This window comes from Propithecus coquereli, unplaced genomic scaffold (genome assembly GCF_000956105.1).
Source record: "Propithecus coquereli isolate 6110/MARCELLA unplaced genomic scaffold, Pcoq_1.0 Scaffold254, whole genome shotgun sequence".
Taxonomy (NCBI): Eukaryota; Metazoa; Chordata; class Mammalia; order Primates; family Indriidae; genus Propithecus; species Propithecus coquereli.
In genome coordinates this window covers 428,717-448,473 of record NW_012148108.1, presented here as the reverse complement: position 1 = coordinate 448,473, position 19,757 = coordinate 428,717, and the positions used below count along the sequence as shown (strand labels likewise).

Sequence of the window (19,757 nt, the reverse complement as noted above, 5' to 3'; positions counted from 1 at the left end):
TCAGGGAAAGTTACTGGGATGAATCCCTAATAGCTGGCGAGTGGTAGAAGTGGGATTAGAATTTCGGTTTCTGCTGCTTTGTCCCGTGTTCTTTGAACTATTTCACAGCACCCTACACTGTTTTATGATCCTTCTTAACTTTGATCATGGGTGAGAATCTGGAAATGACCGAGAGAGGGGATGGCAAGGAGAGAAAGGGGGCGTGAGGGTCGGTGGTGGGCAGTGCCGTCTGCTTTGCTGGGCGTTGGCTGCTGGGGGACTGATGGACGTGAAACCTCCATCTCGGACACTGGCTCGCAGGATGCACTACAGACAGTTCTGCCACTCAGCACGTGGCCACAAATAGCAGCAAGAAAACAGAGTTGCAGTTAGAAAAGATGCTCGTTTGTTTTTCTAATTACACCATGCAGTTTAATGATTTCTCTTTAGAAATTTACATTCCCCGTACATGGTGCTTAGGAGCAGGGGATGTGGAGCCAGACGCCTGGGTTCAAATCCTGTTGCTACCACGTTTTGCTGTGCAGCCTTGAGCATCTGACTTCCCCCCTCTGTGCCTCAGACTCCTCATCTGTGAAATGAAGTAATGATGGGCCCTACCCCATAAGAGTGCTTGAAGGACTGAGTGAGTTATACCCTAGGAAAATCTGATTCAATGTGTCCAAATCCATGTTAATGAAATTATATTTTAACTTTTCTGACCTCGATGATGATGATAGGAAAAAACGTATGCTTATTCTCTACAAGGAGATGTTCTGGATGTTTCCCGTATAGTGTGTTTAATTCCTAACTATTGTCCAGAAGTTTTTGAATTTGTTTGTCTTTGCAGCCTCTTGCAGTCATTGTGTGCCCTGGATGGAAAAAGGCCCAGTTTATTTCTGAATTATTGGAAGACTATACCGTGTCCTCCCGGCCTCTTCATCCTGTGTTATTAACAATCGGACTCCACAAAGATGAAGCGAAAAACATGAAGCTTCCGAGGGGGTGTAAGCATCCTTTCCGAGGTGTTTGGTTTTTCCTGCAGAAGACAGTGGACCCTGCCCAGGCAGGCCTGGGACCCACAGGTGACGTGGCTGGGTGACGATGCCGCTGATGGTCACCAGTTCAGACCTCGCACGTCAGTTACTGACGAGTATCAAGTATGAAGGTTTGATCTTGACCTGCGTCTGTTTCACTGAAAAAGCTTTGCGGTTTCATTCGTTTTTTGACCGTTCACTGAGCTCCTGTCGTCGGGCCCTGGGCACACGGTGTTGACCGAAAGCCCCGCCTTCCGTGAGCGCGGAGCCTGGCACAGCCCAGGCGTGTGTTCAGTCGGGTCACACAGGGCTGTCCCGGTAGGAGCCTCGCCTCACTCTCCTGAGTGCAGCTTTCGCTGTAGTTAGAAGGCACTTCCGGGAAGTGTGTGGACTCTTAGCAAAGGGAATGCTGGAAAAGCCTTGTGGAAAATCCAAAATGTCTGTTTTTTTCTTTTGAAACGTAGGTGATGTGATCGTGACAACACCGCACAGCCTGCTGAGACTTCTCACCCATCAGAGCCTGTTGTTCCTCAGGCTCTGCCACCTGATTCTGGATGAGGTGGGAGTCCTGTTCTTGGAGGCGAAGGAACAAGTAAGCACAGCACCCCTCCGGGCGTCACTGCTCTCAGAACACGCGCAATTACAGAGTCAGGAGGTGTCTGGTTGGGAAATAAACTGGTTAATCTAAAAAAATTAATTTTCCCTTTGATTTCTATAATAGAGAAAATGTTTATCTGAAATTTCTTTCCCTGTGTTGAAGTTCTTTCTAAAGAGCAAAAATTCTTTCCCAGGGAGATTTTCTGAACCATTTCATTACTATTATTCTGATTATGGAAGCAATAGTTTTGATTTTTAAAACATTGAGACATAGAGAAGAGCACTTGAAAAAACCCACCATCCACAGTCGCGCTCTCAGAGGCAACCACTCCACTGTTGTAGAGTATGTCCTTCTTTTTCTAAAAATCCTGTGTGCGGATGCGTGTGACGGACCTCGCCCAGAGCGTGTGGCGCGTGCCGCTCTGTGACTCGGGCTGCGAGTGCCGCTGCCGCCTGCTCTGCAGGACGATTGCTGCTGGCCGTGTGGTGTTGATCGTGTGGGAATGACACGATTTATTTTACAGCTGTCTCGTTTTTTGGATATTTAACATAATTTGGGTATGTGTGTGGCTAAAGAACATGCATCTTTTTTGCACCGTTTCCCTTAAGATAAATTCCTAGGAAGGGAGTTCGTGGATCAAAGACTGCGAGTTCTCGTGAGGCATTTGTTGGAAGCAGTGTAACATGACGGCCGAGATCATTCGTTTGGGAGTGACTACGGCCCCAGGGTCAAGTCCAAGCGTTGTTACTGACGGTGTGGGGCTGCGGTGTGGGGCCGCGCGTGGTTCCCGAACTCCTCTAGAGTCTCGGTTCTTATTTGCAAAATGATATCCGGGTACGCTGCATCGTGCGGTTGCCTTTCTGGAAGCACAGACCAATGTACAGTCCGTCAGCAGCACGCCCGCACGGCACGCTCCCCGCACTCCTGGCAGTAGCAGCTTCGGCCTGGCCTTCTCCTGTAGTCTGACTGGTCAGGAGTGGGAGCTCATGAGCTTAATTTGTAGCCCTTGATTGCTTGCCACATTGAACAGTTCATAGTGATCGTTTGTATCCATTCTTCTATGAGTTGCTTGTTCATTTCCTTTTCTTTCTGTTGGTGGGATCATCTTTTTCTAATCAGCTTTTAGAAATTTTTATGCAAACATGTTAATCCCTTGTTAGTTGTGTTACACATATTTGCCAAGATGATGCTTGTGCTTTAATTTCGTTTATGATGGAGTTTATAGGATGTTTATTGGCTTTAAACTTAACATTTTCTCCTTTTTAGTTTTTTGCTTTCCTTTTATTTTTAGAGAATAAAAACAGAAAACATACAATATATATAACAGAATGTATACTATATATGCACAATATATATAACAAAATATATAATAGAAAATAAACAATTGCAGTTTATGTTCTGTCACACTAAATTCTTACTTTCTTTTGAAATACAAATAAAATTAATTGTACTAATTTTTTAGATGTTTGCTATATTAGATAACTTTAAAAAAAATACTGAAGTTGAAGAAAGGGAATCTGCCCCACATCAGATTGTTGCAGTTGGCGTTCACTGGAGCAAACACATAGAACATTTAATCAAAGAGTTCATGAATGACCCCTACATTGTGATCACAGCCATGGAGGAGGCTGCCCTCTATGGCAGCGTCCAGCAGGTACCGAGGACGTGTGTGTGTTGGGATGTGGCGGGCTGATGAATACAGCAAGTAACTTTTATTTCATGGCTTAATATTAAATGGCTACAGCTTTGATTTCATACAAAATCTGTAATTTTATATTTAAATTTACGTTGATTTCCTATACATTCTTTTCGATTAAAATCATTACGTATCTATGAAAAGTGAAACTGGAGCACCTTGAACATCTTAAAAATCACATTATTTCTGTATTTCATTACCAGATAGTGCACCTTTGCCTAGAATGTGAAAAAACCTCTACTTTACTCCAAACTCTTGATTTCAACCCAAATCAGGCTCAAAAGACCTTGATCTTCACCTGCTCTGTAGGTGAAACAGAAATAGTGTCTAAGGTGAGCCCGTCCACATGTAAAAATGTTCTCACTGTTTAAACCGTGGTTGAATCTTGAGTCATCAGAAAATTACTAGAGTAGTTGAACACGTGGTAGGGAAGTCAGTTTGATGAGTTTAACATCAGTCACAAGAGGATGTGGGTTCTGCTCAGCAAGGCACTGGGGCAAGAGGCCTGGTGCTGGGGGAGGGGCCAGGCCCGTGGGACCAGCCTTTCCATGGGAGCCGCGCCCCCCGGGGGGAGCAGGGCTGGCCAATTTTGTCTAGGCAGAGCATTAAAAGGATCCGATTCATAAAGAAATGAGAATATCTTCTGTTTCCTCTGTTTACGAAGATTGAGAAAATAACAGTAAAAGATGTTATCATGTGGTCAGCAAAGCCAAATAAATTGGCTACAGATTTATTCAATTTAATTTTATATACATTAATGCTAAAATGTAGACGCATATTTTGTAGTATGCAAAATAAATAGTAGTACATCCACCTTTCCGCGGTAACGAGCTGGAAGGTACAGTTAAAAAGCCATTGTCGACAATAGTACCATAAATCTGACGTATGTGTTTAGCCACACATACACATATTCAAGTATGTATGTGTTATTTAAAAAGGAAGGAAAATAGTTTTAGCAAAATGTTTCACTTGAGCAAGTTTTGAGATACAAACTGCAGAATTTTGGAAGTATATTTATTTTTTTACAGTCTCTCATTCTCAAGAATTACCAGATCAGAGAGGGAATGCCCTCACAGGAAATTTAAAGTGGTTTACATCGATAATTGCTGACAGAACAGTTGGCTTCGAGCTTATGTTCCTCACTGTGAACTGGCCTCTTTGGTTTCGTCTCTAGGTAGTAGAAAGCAATTCAATATTTTGCTTGAAAATGCATAAAGAAGTGGTTTTTAACTTAAACAGCGTTTTAGAACAGTGGAAGAAGTTAAGTTCTGGCTCTCACATTGTATTAGGTAAGTGTTTTAATTTCTATTTACATTTAATAAAGGCTGAGCTATTAGGAATCATGTCCTCACTTATATATCTCACCTACGGATCTCTCATTTCCGGATTTACCGAGAATTTATTAGTCATATTAATTTTAAAATGAAAATTAAGTTCCACTAAGATTTTGGTGTTAAGGTGGATCTGGGTGCCCCCAGGCTCTTGGGTCAGTAGGTAGCAACCCTTAGTCCAGACAGTCTTCTGGAACTCTAGCTTGAGCATCTCTGTCATGTATGTGTAGGCATACGTATTCATATGCCTACGTGAAACATTGTCATAAGTGATTGCTACGTGTAATATTAGAAACATAAAAGTCAAAATGTGTAAAATAAGTGAAAAATATATGGTTAGTCTGGATTTATAATAGGAAGAAGCATTTTTCAAGCTAAAAGGGAGACCACCTTTCTCTGGAATTTACGTACTGGGCCGTGGCATTTTTGGAAAAAAATGAGAAGTCTCTTTGCATCTAAAATAAAATTCCGTATAGAAACGTACTGCCGTGTGGCTGCTGGCACTGCTCACCGAAGCGAGGGCAGCGGACTCCAGCTCACGCGAAATTGTCGGAATGCTCTTTTCCAGCCCTGACCGACGACTGTGCGCCGCTCTTGGCCATCACCGATGCCACGTGTGTGGTTCACTTCAGCTTCCCTTCCTCTCCAAAAATTTTTGGTGGACGGCTGTATTGCATGTCAGATCATTTTCTGCGTTTAGCTGAACAGGTTTGATTACTTTATCGTCAATATTCCACTGGTGTTTTCTGCGTAACGATGAATTCAGAGTCCGTACGGCTTCCTCATTTAGACCAGTATGGGTGATCCACTCCTCTCTTCACTTCTGGTTTTAAGGGTTCTCCTGCAGAACAGGGAGATAAAAAAACCAAATCTGTCTTGCTGCTGACGGAGAGAAACGCAAGCCATGCAGTCGGCATCCTGCGCTACCTGGAGCGAGCAGATGCCAAGGTCCCAGCTGAGCTGTATGAGTTTACCGCGGGGGTTCTGGAAGCCAAAGAAGACAAGAAAGCCACAAGGCCTCTTTGTCCATATCTTAAGGCTTTTGGATTTTGCAAGTAAGCCAGTGTTCCTTTTTAAAAAAAAATCAAGGAATAACATGTGGTACGGTGCGCAGATGATAAGTTTACAGCTTGATGAATTGCTACGTACCCGTGTGAACTACCATTCGGCCCTGAGAGAGCACCCCAGACATCCCCCCTCGCTCTTACCGACAGGCCTCCCCCGGAAGGGACCACCCTCTAGAAAGCTGCTGGGTTTCGAGCTCCACATAAATGGAATTGTAGTATGTACTCTTTAGTGTCTGCTTCTTCCTCTCAACGTGATGTCTGTGACGCTCATCTGTGTTGCGTGTGTCGTATTTTATTTATTTTGCGACTCCATGTTCTGTTGTATGAATATATCAGTGTATGTGTTTCCATTCTCCTGTGGACGGGCCTGTGGGTTGTTTCCGGTTTGGGGCTACTGTGTATGAAGCTGCCATGAACACTCTTGTGTGTGTCTTTTTGTGGAAATACGCACCCATTTCTCTTGGGTGTGTTCTCTGGAGCGGAACTGCTAGGTCGTGGAGTAGGCGTATATTTAACTCTTCCAAAGTGGTTGACCATCTTGTGATCCTGTCAGTACTGTATGAGGGGGTTTGAGTTGTTCCGTGTCATTGCCAACACTCAGTATTTCTGAGGGTGTAACCACTGTGGTTCTAATTCATGTTTCCTAATGGCTGATGATGTCCCATGTCTTTTCGTATGCTTGTGGGTCATTTGGCCATCTTCTTTTTGTGAAGCGCCTGTTCAGGTCTTCGGCCCATTTTAAAAATGGGGGTAAGGCTGGGCACGGTGGCTCACACCTGTAATCCTAGCACTCTGGGAGGCCAAGGCAGGAGGATCACTTGAGCCCGGGAGTTTGAGGTTGAAGTGAGCCGTTGATCGTGCCACTGCACTCCAGGCTGGATAACAGGGCGAGACTGTCTTAAAAAGAGAAAAAAAAATGGGAATGTTTATCTTTTTCTTATTCATTCATGGGAGTAATTTATATATTCTAGGCATAAGTGCTTTGTCTGTTGTATGCATTGAGAATATCTTCTCCGTCTGTGGCTTGCCTTTTCACTCTTTCATTAGTCTTTTGATGAACAGACGTTTTTAATTTTGATAAAGTATTTTATGGTTATTTGTGTCCTTATGTAAGAAATATTGGCCTATCTCAAGGTCATGAAGACATTCTGCTGTGTTTTCTTCTAGAAGCTTTATAGTTTTAGCTTTCACATTTAGATTTGTAATCCATCCTGAATTAATTTATGTGTTTAGTGTGAGACACAGAGCAAGGTTTGCTCTTCCACGCGGGGAATCACTTGCTCCAGCACCATGTTTTAGTCGTCATGCTGTCCCGTGAATTAGTGCCTTTGACATGAACCGGGTGATGGTGTATGTGGTTCATTCCTGGCCTCTGCTCTTTCTGTTGGTCTATTTGTCTGTGTTTGTACCGGCTTTAGAACAGGCCTGCCACTTTCTTCCAAAACCCTGCTAGAATTTTGATGGGGACTACATTGGTTCTATATGTCAATTCACAGAGCACGGTCCAGCGTGGTGGCACATGTCTATAGTCCTGACTACTTGGGAGGCTGAGGTGGGATAATCAACTTGATCCCAGGAGTTCAAAGCCAACCTGGGCAACATAGCAAGACCCCATCTATAAAAAATAACTTTAAAATTTTTTTTTAAAAATTTGGAGAGCATGAATAGCTTGACAGTCACAAGGGTCCCTCACATGCCCGAGACTTGATGCCACTACTGGATACGCGGATGGCTGGGGCGTAAGAGTCTGATACATATCTACTGGACTGAATTTAATTTTAAGATAACTGTTGACATGAACGTTTTTGAATTATAGTACATTAAACATGTTGTTAGCATTTCTCTTTATGCCTTTAAATAGAATATTGGCTTTTAAAACTGCAACTTCAACTATTTCTCGCTTCGGAAATAGCTGTGTAGTTAAGGAATGGCTTCTGGTTTAGAGGATAATTGGCCTTTCCTGTGGGTTATGGTGTTGTGTTTCTGATTCAGGCTTTTGATTTTGGAAGTATATTTTGTTTGTTTACATAATACATTTAAGACTGTCAAGAGAAATATGAAGTAACTCTAAGTTTATTTAGTGTTAATTAAATTTTAAGAACCCTATTCCGCTTACTTACATATTGTTAGTGGCATCTGAAGTATTTAATATGGTTACTTAACTTTTAGGGTACTTGGAATAAAAGTTCTCTGATTTAAGTTGCAGATTAATTTTTTGACAAATGCTTAAAAATCTGTTAACACTTTTTTTTCTGGTTTTAAAACCTAGGTGTTTTTTTTTTTTTTTCCCAGAGACAAAAGAATCTGTCCTGACCGACACCATATTAATCCAGAAATGGACATGCCAAGGAAATTATCCACCCAAACTCTACCGATGTTTGGGTACATTAAAGTAAGTTCTGTTCAGGATCCTTTTGTCTGATGATTAACGGTCGTTTTAATGAACGTGTTTGTTGTTGTTAAGCAGCAGCACCTTAGTAGAGCAGAATCATGGCTCTAGCGGTCCATGTTAACGTACCGCCGCTGATCTGACCACAGGTGCCTCGCAAGGTGCCTTATTTCAGGGCCCCAGTTTATTTACAAAACCAAGATCAAATTGGGTAAATGGATGACAGTTTCGGGATTTTCTTCAGAAAAAATTGTGTCCATTTGGGGGCTATTAAAAATAATGCCGTGATTACGTGAATCTTTTGCAGACATCCGTGATTATTCCTTAGAGGAAGATTCTAAGATGCAGATAGAATTGCCGAGTCAAGAGTTTATTTTCTTTCAAATCCTTTTTAATAACTTATTCATTTCTTTTCGAGTATAAAATTTTTCTCCTTTTCACCTCTTTCCCTTAAGGCACGTTCTGTGATGGTAGTTTCCGAGGGCTGCTGTAACAGTTACCACGGTTGGTGACTTAGAAACTTAACACAAATTTGTCCTCTCGTGGTTCTGGAGGCCAGAGTGGGGGAGCAGTGTCAGCAGGCCGTGCCCCCGTGAGCCCCTAGGCACGGTCCAGTCCTGCCTCTGCCCGCTGGCGTCGGCTCCAGGGATTCCACGGTGGTCCCAGCTCGCCACGCATCAGTCTGAGCCCTGCCTGTGTCCTCACGGCGCTTTCTCCTCCTCTCCGTCCCTGGTGAAGGACACTTGCTGTAGGGCGGAGGCTGCCTCCTCTGGGGTACTGAGTTACGTCTGCAAAGACCCTTCCTGCACCTCAGCTCACGGTCACGGTGATGCTGGGAATTAGAACATGGCTGTGTTTTGTGGGAGCTATATTCAACCCACTGCAGTTTGCATTATTGAAATAATTTTTTTCTTTAATTTCTAATTCTTTCCCGAGTTCTGTCAGCTCATTTCTAAGTTTTCCTAATTTCGATTTATATTATTCTTTTATGCATGTATCATTTTCTTAATTAACAAGCTAAAAGCCACTTGCTCTGAAATTGAAGGTTACAGTTTTGAGCCGTCCTGTGGATCCTCTTGGCGGCTGGCTTTCTTGTCTGTAGGGACTGTCACTCTGCTCCTTGTTCTTCTCTTCTTATTTTATTATATTTTAGTTTCTATGTTATATACCTTATTGTTTACTTTGTTATTTTATTCTGACTTAATATGGGATTTTACCTTAATACTTTTGCTATTGGTTATTGTTAGATAAAATTTGATTTCCTTAAGTTTTAGAAGGAGATAGGGGTCAGGGTAACTTCTCTGATTTCACAGAGTTCCATTTCTCTTGTTGATGGGTTGTGTAAAAAATAAATAGGTAACGGGTACAACGAACACTGTGGGTGATGGGCACACTTGTAACCCTGACCCGAGCACTGCGAAAGCGATCCATGTAACCAAAAACGTTTGTACCCCCATAACACTTTCAAATAAAAAAATAGGGTAGCATAGTGTCAAATGACTGGGCTCTGTTGCCCTCCCCACTCTTGCCTGGCCCTTCTCTTCCTTCATCCCTCTTGTCCCTGGTGGGACAGTTTGCAGGTCTCATCGGGCTCTAGCTCCACCCACTGTTGGAGACGGGGACGCCTTCAATTTGGCTGCTCTGGTCACGTGGGCCGGTGTGTTTCCAGTGAATAGCCGTTGCCTCTTTGGGGGCCTCTGCCGTGGGTCTGTCAGAGGCTCTTGTGCTTCCCTCTGCCTCATCCCGCACAGACCCTGGTTCCATGCCGCCCTTGTCAGCACGGTCCTCGCCCCGGCCCCTAGGTGACTGCTTGGCACTCCTGGCATCTGCTCGGCAGCCAGGGCTCCCTGCTCCGCGCAGGTCGTTTCTGCTCCCTGCACGCTGCCGTTCCCCCTCGCGCACCGATAGCCCTGCGTGCCCGGCCTGCGGAGGCTTTCTTCCTGAGCGCACATGAGCTGTGGCATGTCTGTCCTCTCCTGGGTCGCTCAGGTCCTTGTAGGACACGCTTTCATCTCTGCATCTCTGGTGGCTGGTGGCATACAGTAGGCTCTTAACAAAACGCTTCTTGTTACGTGAAAAAAGATCAGAAGAGGCTAAAGAGACAGCAGTGCTATTTTAAGAAGAATTTTTATAAAAGTGTAGATTTTTATAAAAGCAAAGAAAGGAACGCTTATACCTAATAATGAAGTTTTAAAATAATGAAATTTGCGAACAAAATTGTTCATTCGATTTAAAGTGAAACTATAATTATTTGTGAATATGGTAAGGTATTTGTTTTGGTTTTTGGCCAGTTTTCTAGTTCATTTTTAAACTCCTGGTTGTACACTTTGGGCCCTTTAAGTTAGGTGCTGATTTCTGCAGGTCCAGGGAGTGTGCATATCTTTGGCTTAGATTGTTTGTTTTCTGGATATGTTTACTGTCTATGTTTCAGGTAATACCTTTTTATATTTTGAATGCAACAAATTACTTTGGTCGTATAATTGATAAACATGTGGATCTTTATGCAACTCTTAGTGCTGAAATGAATGAGTATTTTAAGGATTCCAGTAATGAAACAGCTGTTGAGAAGGTGGAGAAATTTGGATTGTATGGATTAGCAGAAAAAACACTTTTTCACAGGTAAGTATCTGTTTAATTCATCTGTAAAGTTGCGAAGCATGAGGTAACCTTAAACGGTGTTGAATTCCTGTTTTCACCTCTGCGCACTCGACTGAAGAGACGCACGTGAGCCTGGCTGCCTCCCGGGAGGCTGGTGGTCCTCCCCGTGCCCGGCACAGTTCCACACATGAAGCTGCACCCCAGGCTCCTGAGTGGAGTACAGTGACAGTGTCACTGCAGACATGTATTGAGCCGTCACTGTGTGTGACATGTACATACATCTTTAACTTCCTTAATTCTTGCCAACTTCCTATAAAATGGGCATCATTCCCATTTTACAGATGAACAAACTGAGCCTTAGTGATGTTATGTAGATCGTCCAAGGTCAGCTCAATAAGTGGCACAGTCAGCGCTCCAGCCCGTCAGCCTGACTCACGTGCTTGTTCACACCCACCTCCCTTGGGTCCACCTGGCGCTGCTTGGTGACAGCCTTGATTTAGAAACTTTGAAACTTTAATTTGCTATGTTAATTTTTATTACGTTGTCAGAGAAAGAGATTTATTCATGTATAAATCTCTAAGTTATATTGTATACTTAGTATTCAAAAGTACTGTGTTTTTATACTTATGTATACTCTAATCCACCGCTAAGGGCTTTTGAAGGCCTTGAGTTTTGATTTCCAGTGTGGAGTAGAACCACGCAGTTGAGTCTGTCTGTGTGTTTTGCATTTAATGGTAACTCGAGGCAGAGGGTATTCCCTTTTTGGAATCCCTGTGTTAAAGTGACGCCGCCGCTGTTCTCCAGGGTGCAGGTGCTAGAGGTGAACCAAAAAGAAGACACCTGGGCCCTGGACAACGTCCTCGTAAAGTTCATAGACGAAGGCAGGACTGGACTCGTCGCAAGAGACCAACTGCTGCATCTCCCGGAAAATTTCCGCACTCTCCCCCCGCAGGCGGTGGAGTTCATCGTTTGTCGGGTGAAACCTGCTGACAATGAAATCGAATGGAATCCAAAGGTGAGCTATTTGGGCTTTTTACGTTTTGTTGATGTTTAGAGTATATTTAACCCAGAATATACACAGAATCGAGACGTCGTCTGAACTTAGAGTACTGAGTTTGGGCAAAGTGCTTCACGTCCTAGGCGGTCGCAGTGCAGTCTGCTTAGATCCTTGCTGGTGCGGGAGGGCGCTGACTGCCGCGGTGCGTAGAACCCAGCTGTGCACCCCCAGAGAGGTGCTGGGTATCCTGGAAACTGTTGCCATCATTATCCTAGTGCCTGCAGTCTTAGACTTGGTGTAAAATAGGGATTATGATGAAATAAATTGCCTGTCAGCTTAAGAAGAAGAAACGGTGTAAGCACCTACAAAAATAGATACCCCAGTCACGGGGAACACAGGTGCTGCTGCTCTCTGGAGAGGCCAGGGGATTCCACCGGGGTTGGGGGGACAGAGAAGGAGAGATGGGGCCAGAAAAACCCTCAAAGGAAGGGACATTTCCTCTGGGCTTTGTGGGGTAACTGGAACGTCACCAAGAGGAATGGACAGGGCAACTGAAAGCAAAGAAGACTACCTGTGCCAAGGCATGGGGCACAGAGGAGTGGTCCCCGGGGGCTCACGTGGCTGTCCGAGGTGGGGTGGAAAGGCCCAGCGCTTGCTGGCCAGGCAGAGACGCGGCACACACTCCTCATCCCTGGAGCGTGAGTTGTGTTCATAGTGATGCTCCCGTCTCTGCAAGAGAAGCTTAAATTTTGCTTGTGATAAATAGGATATGAAATAAGCCATTGCATTTGGCAAAGTTAAGAACAATTTGGGTTATAAGCAACGTTGTGAAAACTAGATTCAAACATAAAATTTTAAAAAATAAAATTAAAAAAAAGCAAGGTTAAACATTATCCAGGAAATAAACAAATGAATGTTTCCATGATACAGTATAAATACACAACCTTACTGTCGTGAGTTTGGTAAAATGAGTTTGGTAAAAATAGCGTTTATCAAATAACAGTCATTTTCCTTTTTTGTAATAAGTATTTACTGAGTGTTCACTGTGTGCTGGGGCCTTGCTGGGTTCTGGCGATGTAGCCATCGGCAAGAAATTTATGGTCCTTGTCTTCAAGAAACATTTGGTCTATAAAGATTATTGACAAGTATTTCTTGAAGAGCAGCCTTCTATGGAAAAGGGGGAAAGTTCTCTTGTATGTATTTTTCCAAATTCGTTTGCAGAGTTCAAGGGGGATGGAAACAATGTCCTGGTAATGGGCCAGTTTCCTCCTGCTCTGCTTTACTGGTGTGAACACGTGCAGGGAAGATTGCTCAGACAGGTCTCATCTGTTGCCCTGCTTGCGAGGAAAACAGCCAGGCAAGAGGACACAGAAGACCAGAGCCCCTCAATTCTAGCGTCACTGGTTGCAGAGCTGCTCCGTCACTGTGACGTCCTCTGGAACTGCGGGAACAACTTTCACTTCACCCTCATTGAGCTTTCGAAGAAATAAACATCCATGCTTTAAAGATAGACGGGTAGTTGACAGAGGAGAGGGGTACACACGTCCACAGTGGGACACTGCAGTATCCAAAAGCATGAACCCTCGCCCGTTCTTGGGATGCACTAGGGAGAGACCCGGGCGAGTTCTGGCACCTTTTTGCATCTGTCCCTGTTAAACTCTGCTGTTAGCCTCGTCGATGAAAGGGGGGTGGTCACCTCTGTCACCTCACAGGGTTGCCATGAGGCTCGAGTGAAATGCGTGGAATATTTTGCAAACTATACAGCATATACTGAATAACCCTCAGATAAAAACTTAAGTGCTTTCCCCCAGGTTACTAGGTACATTCATCATAAAATTGTTGGAAAATTGCACGATGCGAAAGTGATACTGGCTTTGGGAAATACCGTCTGGATTGACCCAATGGTAAGTAAGCATGCGGTTTTCTTAAAAAGAAATCTCTGTTCGAATAGTCCCCTAAAATCATTCAAATTACTCTGACCTGCTACTTGAATAACCGCTTCACAGAAACAGACTTATTTGGGGCTCTCTTTTAGGGAGAGGTGTTTTTCATGTTATTTGGGACTCGAGTTTGGCTGTGGGTGTAGCTTTTGTCTGGGGCGTATTTACGTCGTGACCCAGCGCGCACGCATTTGCGCACGTCACGCACCTGCACTCTCACAGCTGAGCAGAAGTTCCGGAACGCTCTTCCTACTGCCTGTGACACGCTCTGAGATCGAAGTTCTATTTCTCTTTCTCAAGTGTTGACTGTGAACCCTGAAATGACCCTCACGATCCACTGTCCACACCACTCCAGGGCCCAGATCGGTGACAGCTGTGACAGCGCCCGTCTTGTCCGGTTTGTAAATGATCCCAAAGCCCTGAGACGTGGTCGGTGACGTCGGGGATTCCAGTCCTTGGGCATTCAGAGACGGGTCCTGTCCCGTTCACGGTTTCTGCCGTGTAGTTACTGAGCGCTGCCATGTGCTAGGACCAGAACCGGGCCCTTGGGTTCCATCCGTGAACACCGCAGACGAAGCCGCCGGTCCTTGGAGCCGATTGCGGGGGGAGGGGAGGGGCGAGTGCGAGACGAGCACCGTCTCTCCGCGATGCCGGCACCACCCCTTTCTGCTTTCAGGAACTCTGCTGTTCAATTCACAGTGTTGCTGTATTAGACTTAAATCTTAATTATTTATAAGGCTTAAAGGAATTCAGTTTATAAAAACTGTTTTGCTGAACATTGTTTTTAATGTGTTAAAAGAAGAGTTTGTGTAAGAGCAAGAGGAGAAAATCATTTTTAGAAGAGAAAAAATAGATGACCAATGCAGGCAAATGAAGAGATTTGGGGGTGTTGGTTGATGTTGTGATAGTTAGTATTGTAGTTGTTCTTTATTGGAGAAAAAAATGGAAACTTTGTTAAGCAGAGATTTCTAAAACTGTAGCTAACAGAATGAAGCAAAAAAGAAAACCCACTGGCAAATATGTTTCCACAGCTGCGAAGTATATTACAGTGTCCACTGGCCCACGGGAGGGAAAACAGACCCCCCCCCACTTCCCGTCTCCGCGCAGGCCCGCCGCGTGCCAGCATGAGTGGGGAAGGGCTCTGCACGGTCCCAGCTGGGGATGGGTTCCCAGGGTTCCCACAGGAAAGTGCCCAGCCAGTGCCAGCCTTGCCCCTGCCCCACCACGGAAGGGCTGTGCCCACACCCCCATCAGCAGGGATCAGACTGTTGCAGATTTTCATGTTTTACTTAATTCCGTATAAATTGAAGTGGATGAGAATGTTTCGGTTGCAGAGAAGACAAGTGGAGGGAACGATCCGGAACATGGAATGTAGGGCCTTGGCAGGGGCCCTTTCCAGGCACACAAGGACTCGGAGCCTTGGGATTCTCCTTGTTAATAGAGATAAACGTCACTGTGTAAGAATCAGAAAAATACAGGAATTTAGTGTCTGGTTACAGCGTTACACAGTGGTCTTGACTAGGGGTTTTATCTCAGGATTCAATCTCGGCCCCACCCCACACGTGCTCATGTTTCTGGGGCATGGGGCTGGGCTTTGGAAAATCCTGACGCAGCCTCAGCTATGACATCCAGATGCTGCCGGTGACCCGTGCAGTGTGTGTCAAACGTTGCAGAGAGACCGAGAGGCCGCGTGAGAGTGTCTGTGATTCCGTTAAAATTCACAGAGTGATTCCTGCAAATGCTGCATTTTTCTTTGATTCAAGGTGCACATTACAAACCTTTCAAATTTGAAAACTTCTGTCATCGACTATAATGTTCGAGCTGAAATTTTGTTGATGGGAATGGGCATTGATAATTCAGAACACACAGAACAACTGAAAAAATTATACGAAGGAGCTAAAATGCCAGCTTTTGAAGAGAGCCCAAGCCACGCTCCGTAAGTGGATTTCTCTTTCCCTTTTAGAAGAGCTGATTTCTGGGAATAGAACGCACGAGTGTTAAGGACACTTTTTATGAAAGTAGAGTAGTTTAATGAATCTCCATCCAGTCACCAGCTTTAATTATTACCAAGATTTTGGGAACCTTGTTTTATTCATACCCCAGCCCACGCTCTTGTTTCAGTGGAATATGGTAAAACAAATCTCAGATACATGCTTTCCCCTGTATCTCTCACACAAAGGGTTTTTGTTAACTTTTTATTGACAAATAGCACACATACGGAGATGTGCACACCTCAGAAGTGTACGGTTTGATGGGTTCTCTAAGCACACTTGTAACCAGCCCCAGATCAAGAAACAGCCTGACTCAGAGCCGCCTCTTCGCCCTCCCCACCCCTCCCCAGGAGGAGCCATTCTCCTGACACGGAAAAGCAGCAATGGGTTTCCCCTGGGTTTCTGGTTTGAATAGAATCATGCAGTGTGTCTTTCGTGTCTCGCTTCTTTAACTCAGCATTGTTTGTGAAATTTATCTGTATTGTGCACAGAACTGTAGATCTGAGTTCTCGTCGCTGCGCAATGTTCTTTTGTATGAATGTACCGTAATCTGTTCTCCCATTCTGCTGCTGACGGGGGAAATTTCCAGTTTGGGGCGCTTCAGCAGTGGTGCTTTAAACGTTCTCATACTCGTCTTTCGGTGCACTTACTAACATACTTCTGATGGCAGGTGGTTGCTGAGTCATAAACGAAGCTACCGCCCAACAGTTTTCCCAGTGGTTGCACTAGTGTCCGCGCCCGTAAGCGGACAGGAGACCGAGAAAGTAGACTGGCGGCGCCCAGAGGGGAAGGCAGGCAGAGCGTGTGTGTCCACGCAAGGATTTGTAGCAGCAACTCCTTCCAATCAGGAAGAAAACTGCAGACAGGAAAGTAGGCAGAAGACGTGAACAGCAACTTAAAAATGTGCAGTTAACACGTGAAAATGTGCTGAAACTCGTTGGTCTTTCAGGAAATGCAAATTAAAACTACAGTGAATGCTACCCCTTCATACCCACCAGCAAGGGTAGAGTGAAGGAAGGAAAATGCATAGCAAGTGTCGGCGAGTATGTGGAGCAACAGGCTTTTTTTTTTTTTTTTTTTTGAGACAGAGTCTCACTGTGTTGCCCAGGCTAGAGTGCCGTGGCATCATCCTAGCTCACAGCAACCTCCAACTCCTGGGCTCAAGCGATCCTCAGCCTCCCAAGTAGCTGGGACTACAGGCATGCGCCACCATGCCCGGCTAATTTTTTCTATGTATTTTTAGTTGTCCAATTAATTTCTTTCTCATTTTAGTAGAGACAGGGTCTCGCTCTTACTCAGGCTGGTCTCGAGCTCCTGACGTCTAACGATCTGCCCGCCTCGGCCTCCCAGAGAGCTGGGATTACAGGCGTGAGCCCCCACGCCCGGCCGCAACAGGCTTTTAAAAACTTGCCTAGGGTGCTGTGATCACATCTAAAAACCTTAGCAGTCATTAATCGCATGTGTTTTCTTATTGTGATACAATACACGCAACATAAAATTTGCCATTGTAACTCTTCAGTGTGTGATTCGGTGGCACTTGCCACGTTCACAGTGTGGTGCAGCCATGGCCACTGTCCGTTTCCAGCCAGAACTTTGTCATCCTCCCAGACAGAAACTCTGTGCCAGTTGTCCAGTCATTCCCTGTTCCTCCTCTCCCCAGCCCCGCCACCTCTGCTCTGTCCCTGCGAGTCTGCCCGCTCTGGGCACCTTGCTCTACAGAGATGGGAGCCGCGAGGGCGCTGAGCAGAGGAACGACTGGAATGAAAGGCGGTCCTTGGCTGCCGCGTTAAGAATTAGACGGAAGAGAGGGGTGGGGACCGAGGCCCTGCGGAGAGTTTAGGGTGGGGCGACGCAGGTTTTGCGGAGGTGGTGGGAAGTCTCTGGCTTCTGAAGCTGGAGCTGGTGAGATTTCGAGCACGGGGGGCGGGCGAGGGAAGCGTCCCGGGCAGGGAGTGGTGAGCTCGGCCAGGCCGGCGACAGGCCAGGCGAATGAGGACCGACCACGGGACATAGTGGTCGTGGGTGACCTTGGAAGAGTCCTAAGGTGCAGCTAAAAGTAGAGGGATTTAAAAGAATGTGACAAAAGTGAAAATAATTTGTAGTCTAAAGTTTTTTAGTTTTCTATCTCAATAAAATTGGGTATCTGTGGGGTTAGGATACAAGTTGGTTTACTCCCACTTTTGGGAAACAATTTTTCTACACGTGTAAGATGTTCTTTTTAGAAATGAAGCTGCCGTGACGGTTGATTAGATTGAATCAAAATGAGGCTTAGTCCCCAAAATGAGTCCTTAGTCCGCTGGTGAGCCCAGCTCCGAGCAGAGGCTCCGCGTGGTCCCCACACTGGGGTCTCGTCACGGAGCAGGGAGTGTGACACAGACGTGGTCCTGGCAGGCGGGGAGAGGGGCCGAGCACTGCGGGAGTCTGCCCGGGGGAGTGCGTTTCAGACAGCTCTTGGAGAACGGCGAGGGAGCCGGGAGGAGCGTTTAGGGTTGTGGGGAAGCAGCCTTCCGAGAAAGGAGAAGAAGACCTGGGGGCAAATTAGAGTCAGTGGCGAGTGGCAGAGTTTGGTAGAAAGAAGGTCTGCGAGGCTGGGTTGCACAGCTGAGTAGATAGCGTGCGGGATGCGGGGCCAGTGTGCGGGGAGATGGGCGGGAAGCGCGGAGCGGGCACCAGAGGACCGACAGGACTCAGTGAGCGGCACATGTAGGGGGCGTGGTTCCCCGAGAGCAGCTCGTTGGAGAGGAAGAGAAACTGCCAGTCAGGCTTTGGACGGTTTTGGTTGCTGACAGCATAAGCCCAGAGCTCAGCAAAGACGCAGGGCAGGCGCTGGGTGTGCGGGCACCTGAGGAGTGTGTGAGGAGGAAGGAACGGGCCTGGCAGAGGAGGAGCCAGGGGAGGAGGGTGGTGCCCAGGTGAGGGCAGAGAGTGGGTGACCACAGCAGGGTGAGGAGGACGGGCCACTGGGGGTCCCTGCGTGGAGGCTGGCCTGGCGCGCTGCCCCGCCATCTGGGGCGTGTTTGCCGCGGGCTTCATCTGGGGCCCTCAGAAGTGCCCTTGGAGACACGCACACGCTCCTCACATTCGCGTGTCGCTGCGTGTGTCTGTGCAGGGCTGCCCATTCAGGCCCGCGTGATGGTGATCTCCAAGGAGACACCAGGAGCGAGGGAGCTGGGCTGGGAGCAGGTGTGAGGGGAGGCTTTCGCCGTACAGACCTCATTACTTAATGTAAAATGTGGAGCCACACAAATGGTTACTTGTTCAAAGAACCAGAAGAAAAACACAGTTTAAAGTTTTTAAAAGAATGAGGCAGCCCTCTGTGCACTGGTGTGAAGTCATCTCTAGTTATTAAGTCTAAGAAAACGAAGGAATCTGGTAGGTTTGCTTGTCTTTAAATGTATGAGTGTGCTTTAGATAGAAACATAGATGGCAATATTTTCTTTTCTGTGCAAAGAACTCTAGAAGCAGACCCAACCCAGGAACAGGGATGGTCCAGGAGACTGGGGCGGGGAGGAGGGAGAACTGGCTTTTCGCGTTCTGCCCTTTTATCCCGTTAGAGGTGGGTAGCAGTGTAAGCCGCTACTGTCACAGCTCAGTGGATCTGGAAGGATGGTCATTCTGGTAAATGAGTTAGTGCCTTTCTTTGGTGATAATCACCAGTCGCGTGCTTGACGCCCGGGCAGCAGTGAGCAGAGCTGGCGGGTCCTCGGGGGTCTGACTCCAGGGTAACAGGCCCTTCACAGTCACTCGTTGCCACCCCTCCTCCTCCTCCTCCTCCTCGGGAAGTTCCTGTGGAGAGACACAGGTGCCTGAGCTAACCTCCGCCTCTCCTGTCCAGGACACCGCCTCCCGCAGAAGATGCCGCTGGCCTGCAGGACACACGGCAAGGGAACGAGGGACCGGAAAGAGGGGCTGACCCCGAGACGAACTCAGAAAACCAAAAGCCTGGTTGGTACTTGTTATTTAAAAGGTGTTAACTTCAATCATTGATGTCTGGGTATTTTTTAATGCTTACACTTCCCACTTTTAGATGAAATACAGAGAAGGTGACATAAACTAATATTATCTAACTGCTCGAGTTTTTGACAGTTCAGCTTCCAATGTTTGTTCTATGCATCTGTTTTCCATCCTTTTTTTTTT

General features: G+C 46.0%; 1 protein-coding gene across 1 annotated transcript in view; it reads left to right on the top strand.

Annotated features, from left to right (window-relative positions):
• TDRD12 (tudor domain containing 12) overlaps positions 1-19,594 on the top strand; it is a 62,410-nt gene extending 42,816 nt beyond the window's left edge. The window contains exons 15-27 of the mRNA XM_012647017.1: positions 827-983; positions 1,478-1,605; positions 3,074-3,265; positions 3,511-3,639; positions 4,482-4,596; positions 5,207-5,346; positions 5,473-5,693; positions 7,998-8,097; positions 10,526-10,713; positions 11,497-11,707; positions 13,501-13,593; positions 15,393-15,565; positions 19,456-19,594. Coding sequence (XP_012502471.1) covers positions 827-983; positions 1,478-1,605; positions 3,074-3,265; positions 3,511-3,639; positions 4,482-4,596; positions 5,207-5,346; positions 5,473-5,693; positions 7,998-8,097; positions 10,526-10,713; positions 11,497-11,707; positions 13,501-13,593; positions 15,393-15,565; positions 19,456-19,594 — 1,986 coding nt within the window. The remainder of the gene's footprint in view (positions 1-826; positions 984-1,477; positions 1,606-3,073; positions 3,266-3,510; positions 3,640-4,481; positions 4,597-5,206; positions 5,347-5,472; positions 5,694-7,997; positions 8,098-10,525; positions 10,714-11,496; positions 11,708-13,500; positions 13,594-15,392; positions 15,566-19,455) is intronic.
• Positions 19,595-19,757: the final 163 nt, after the last annotated feature.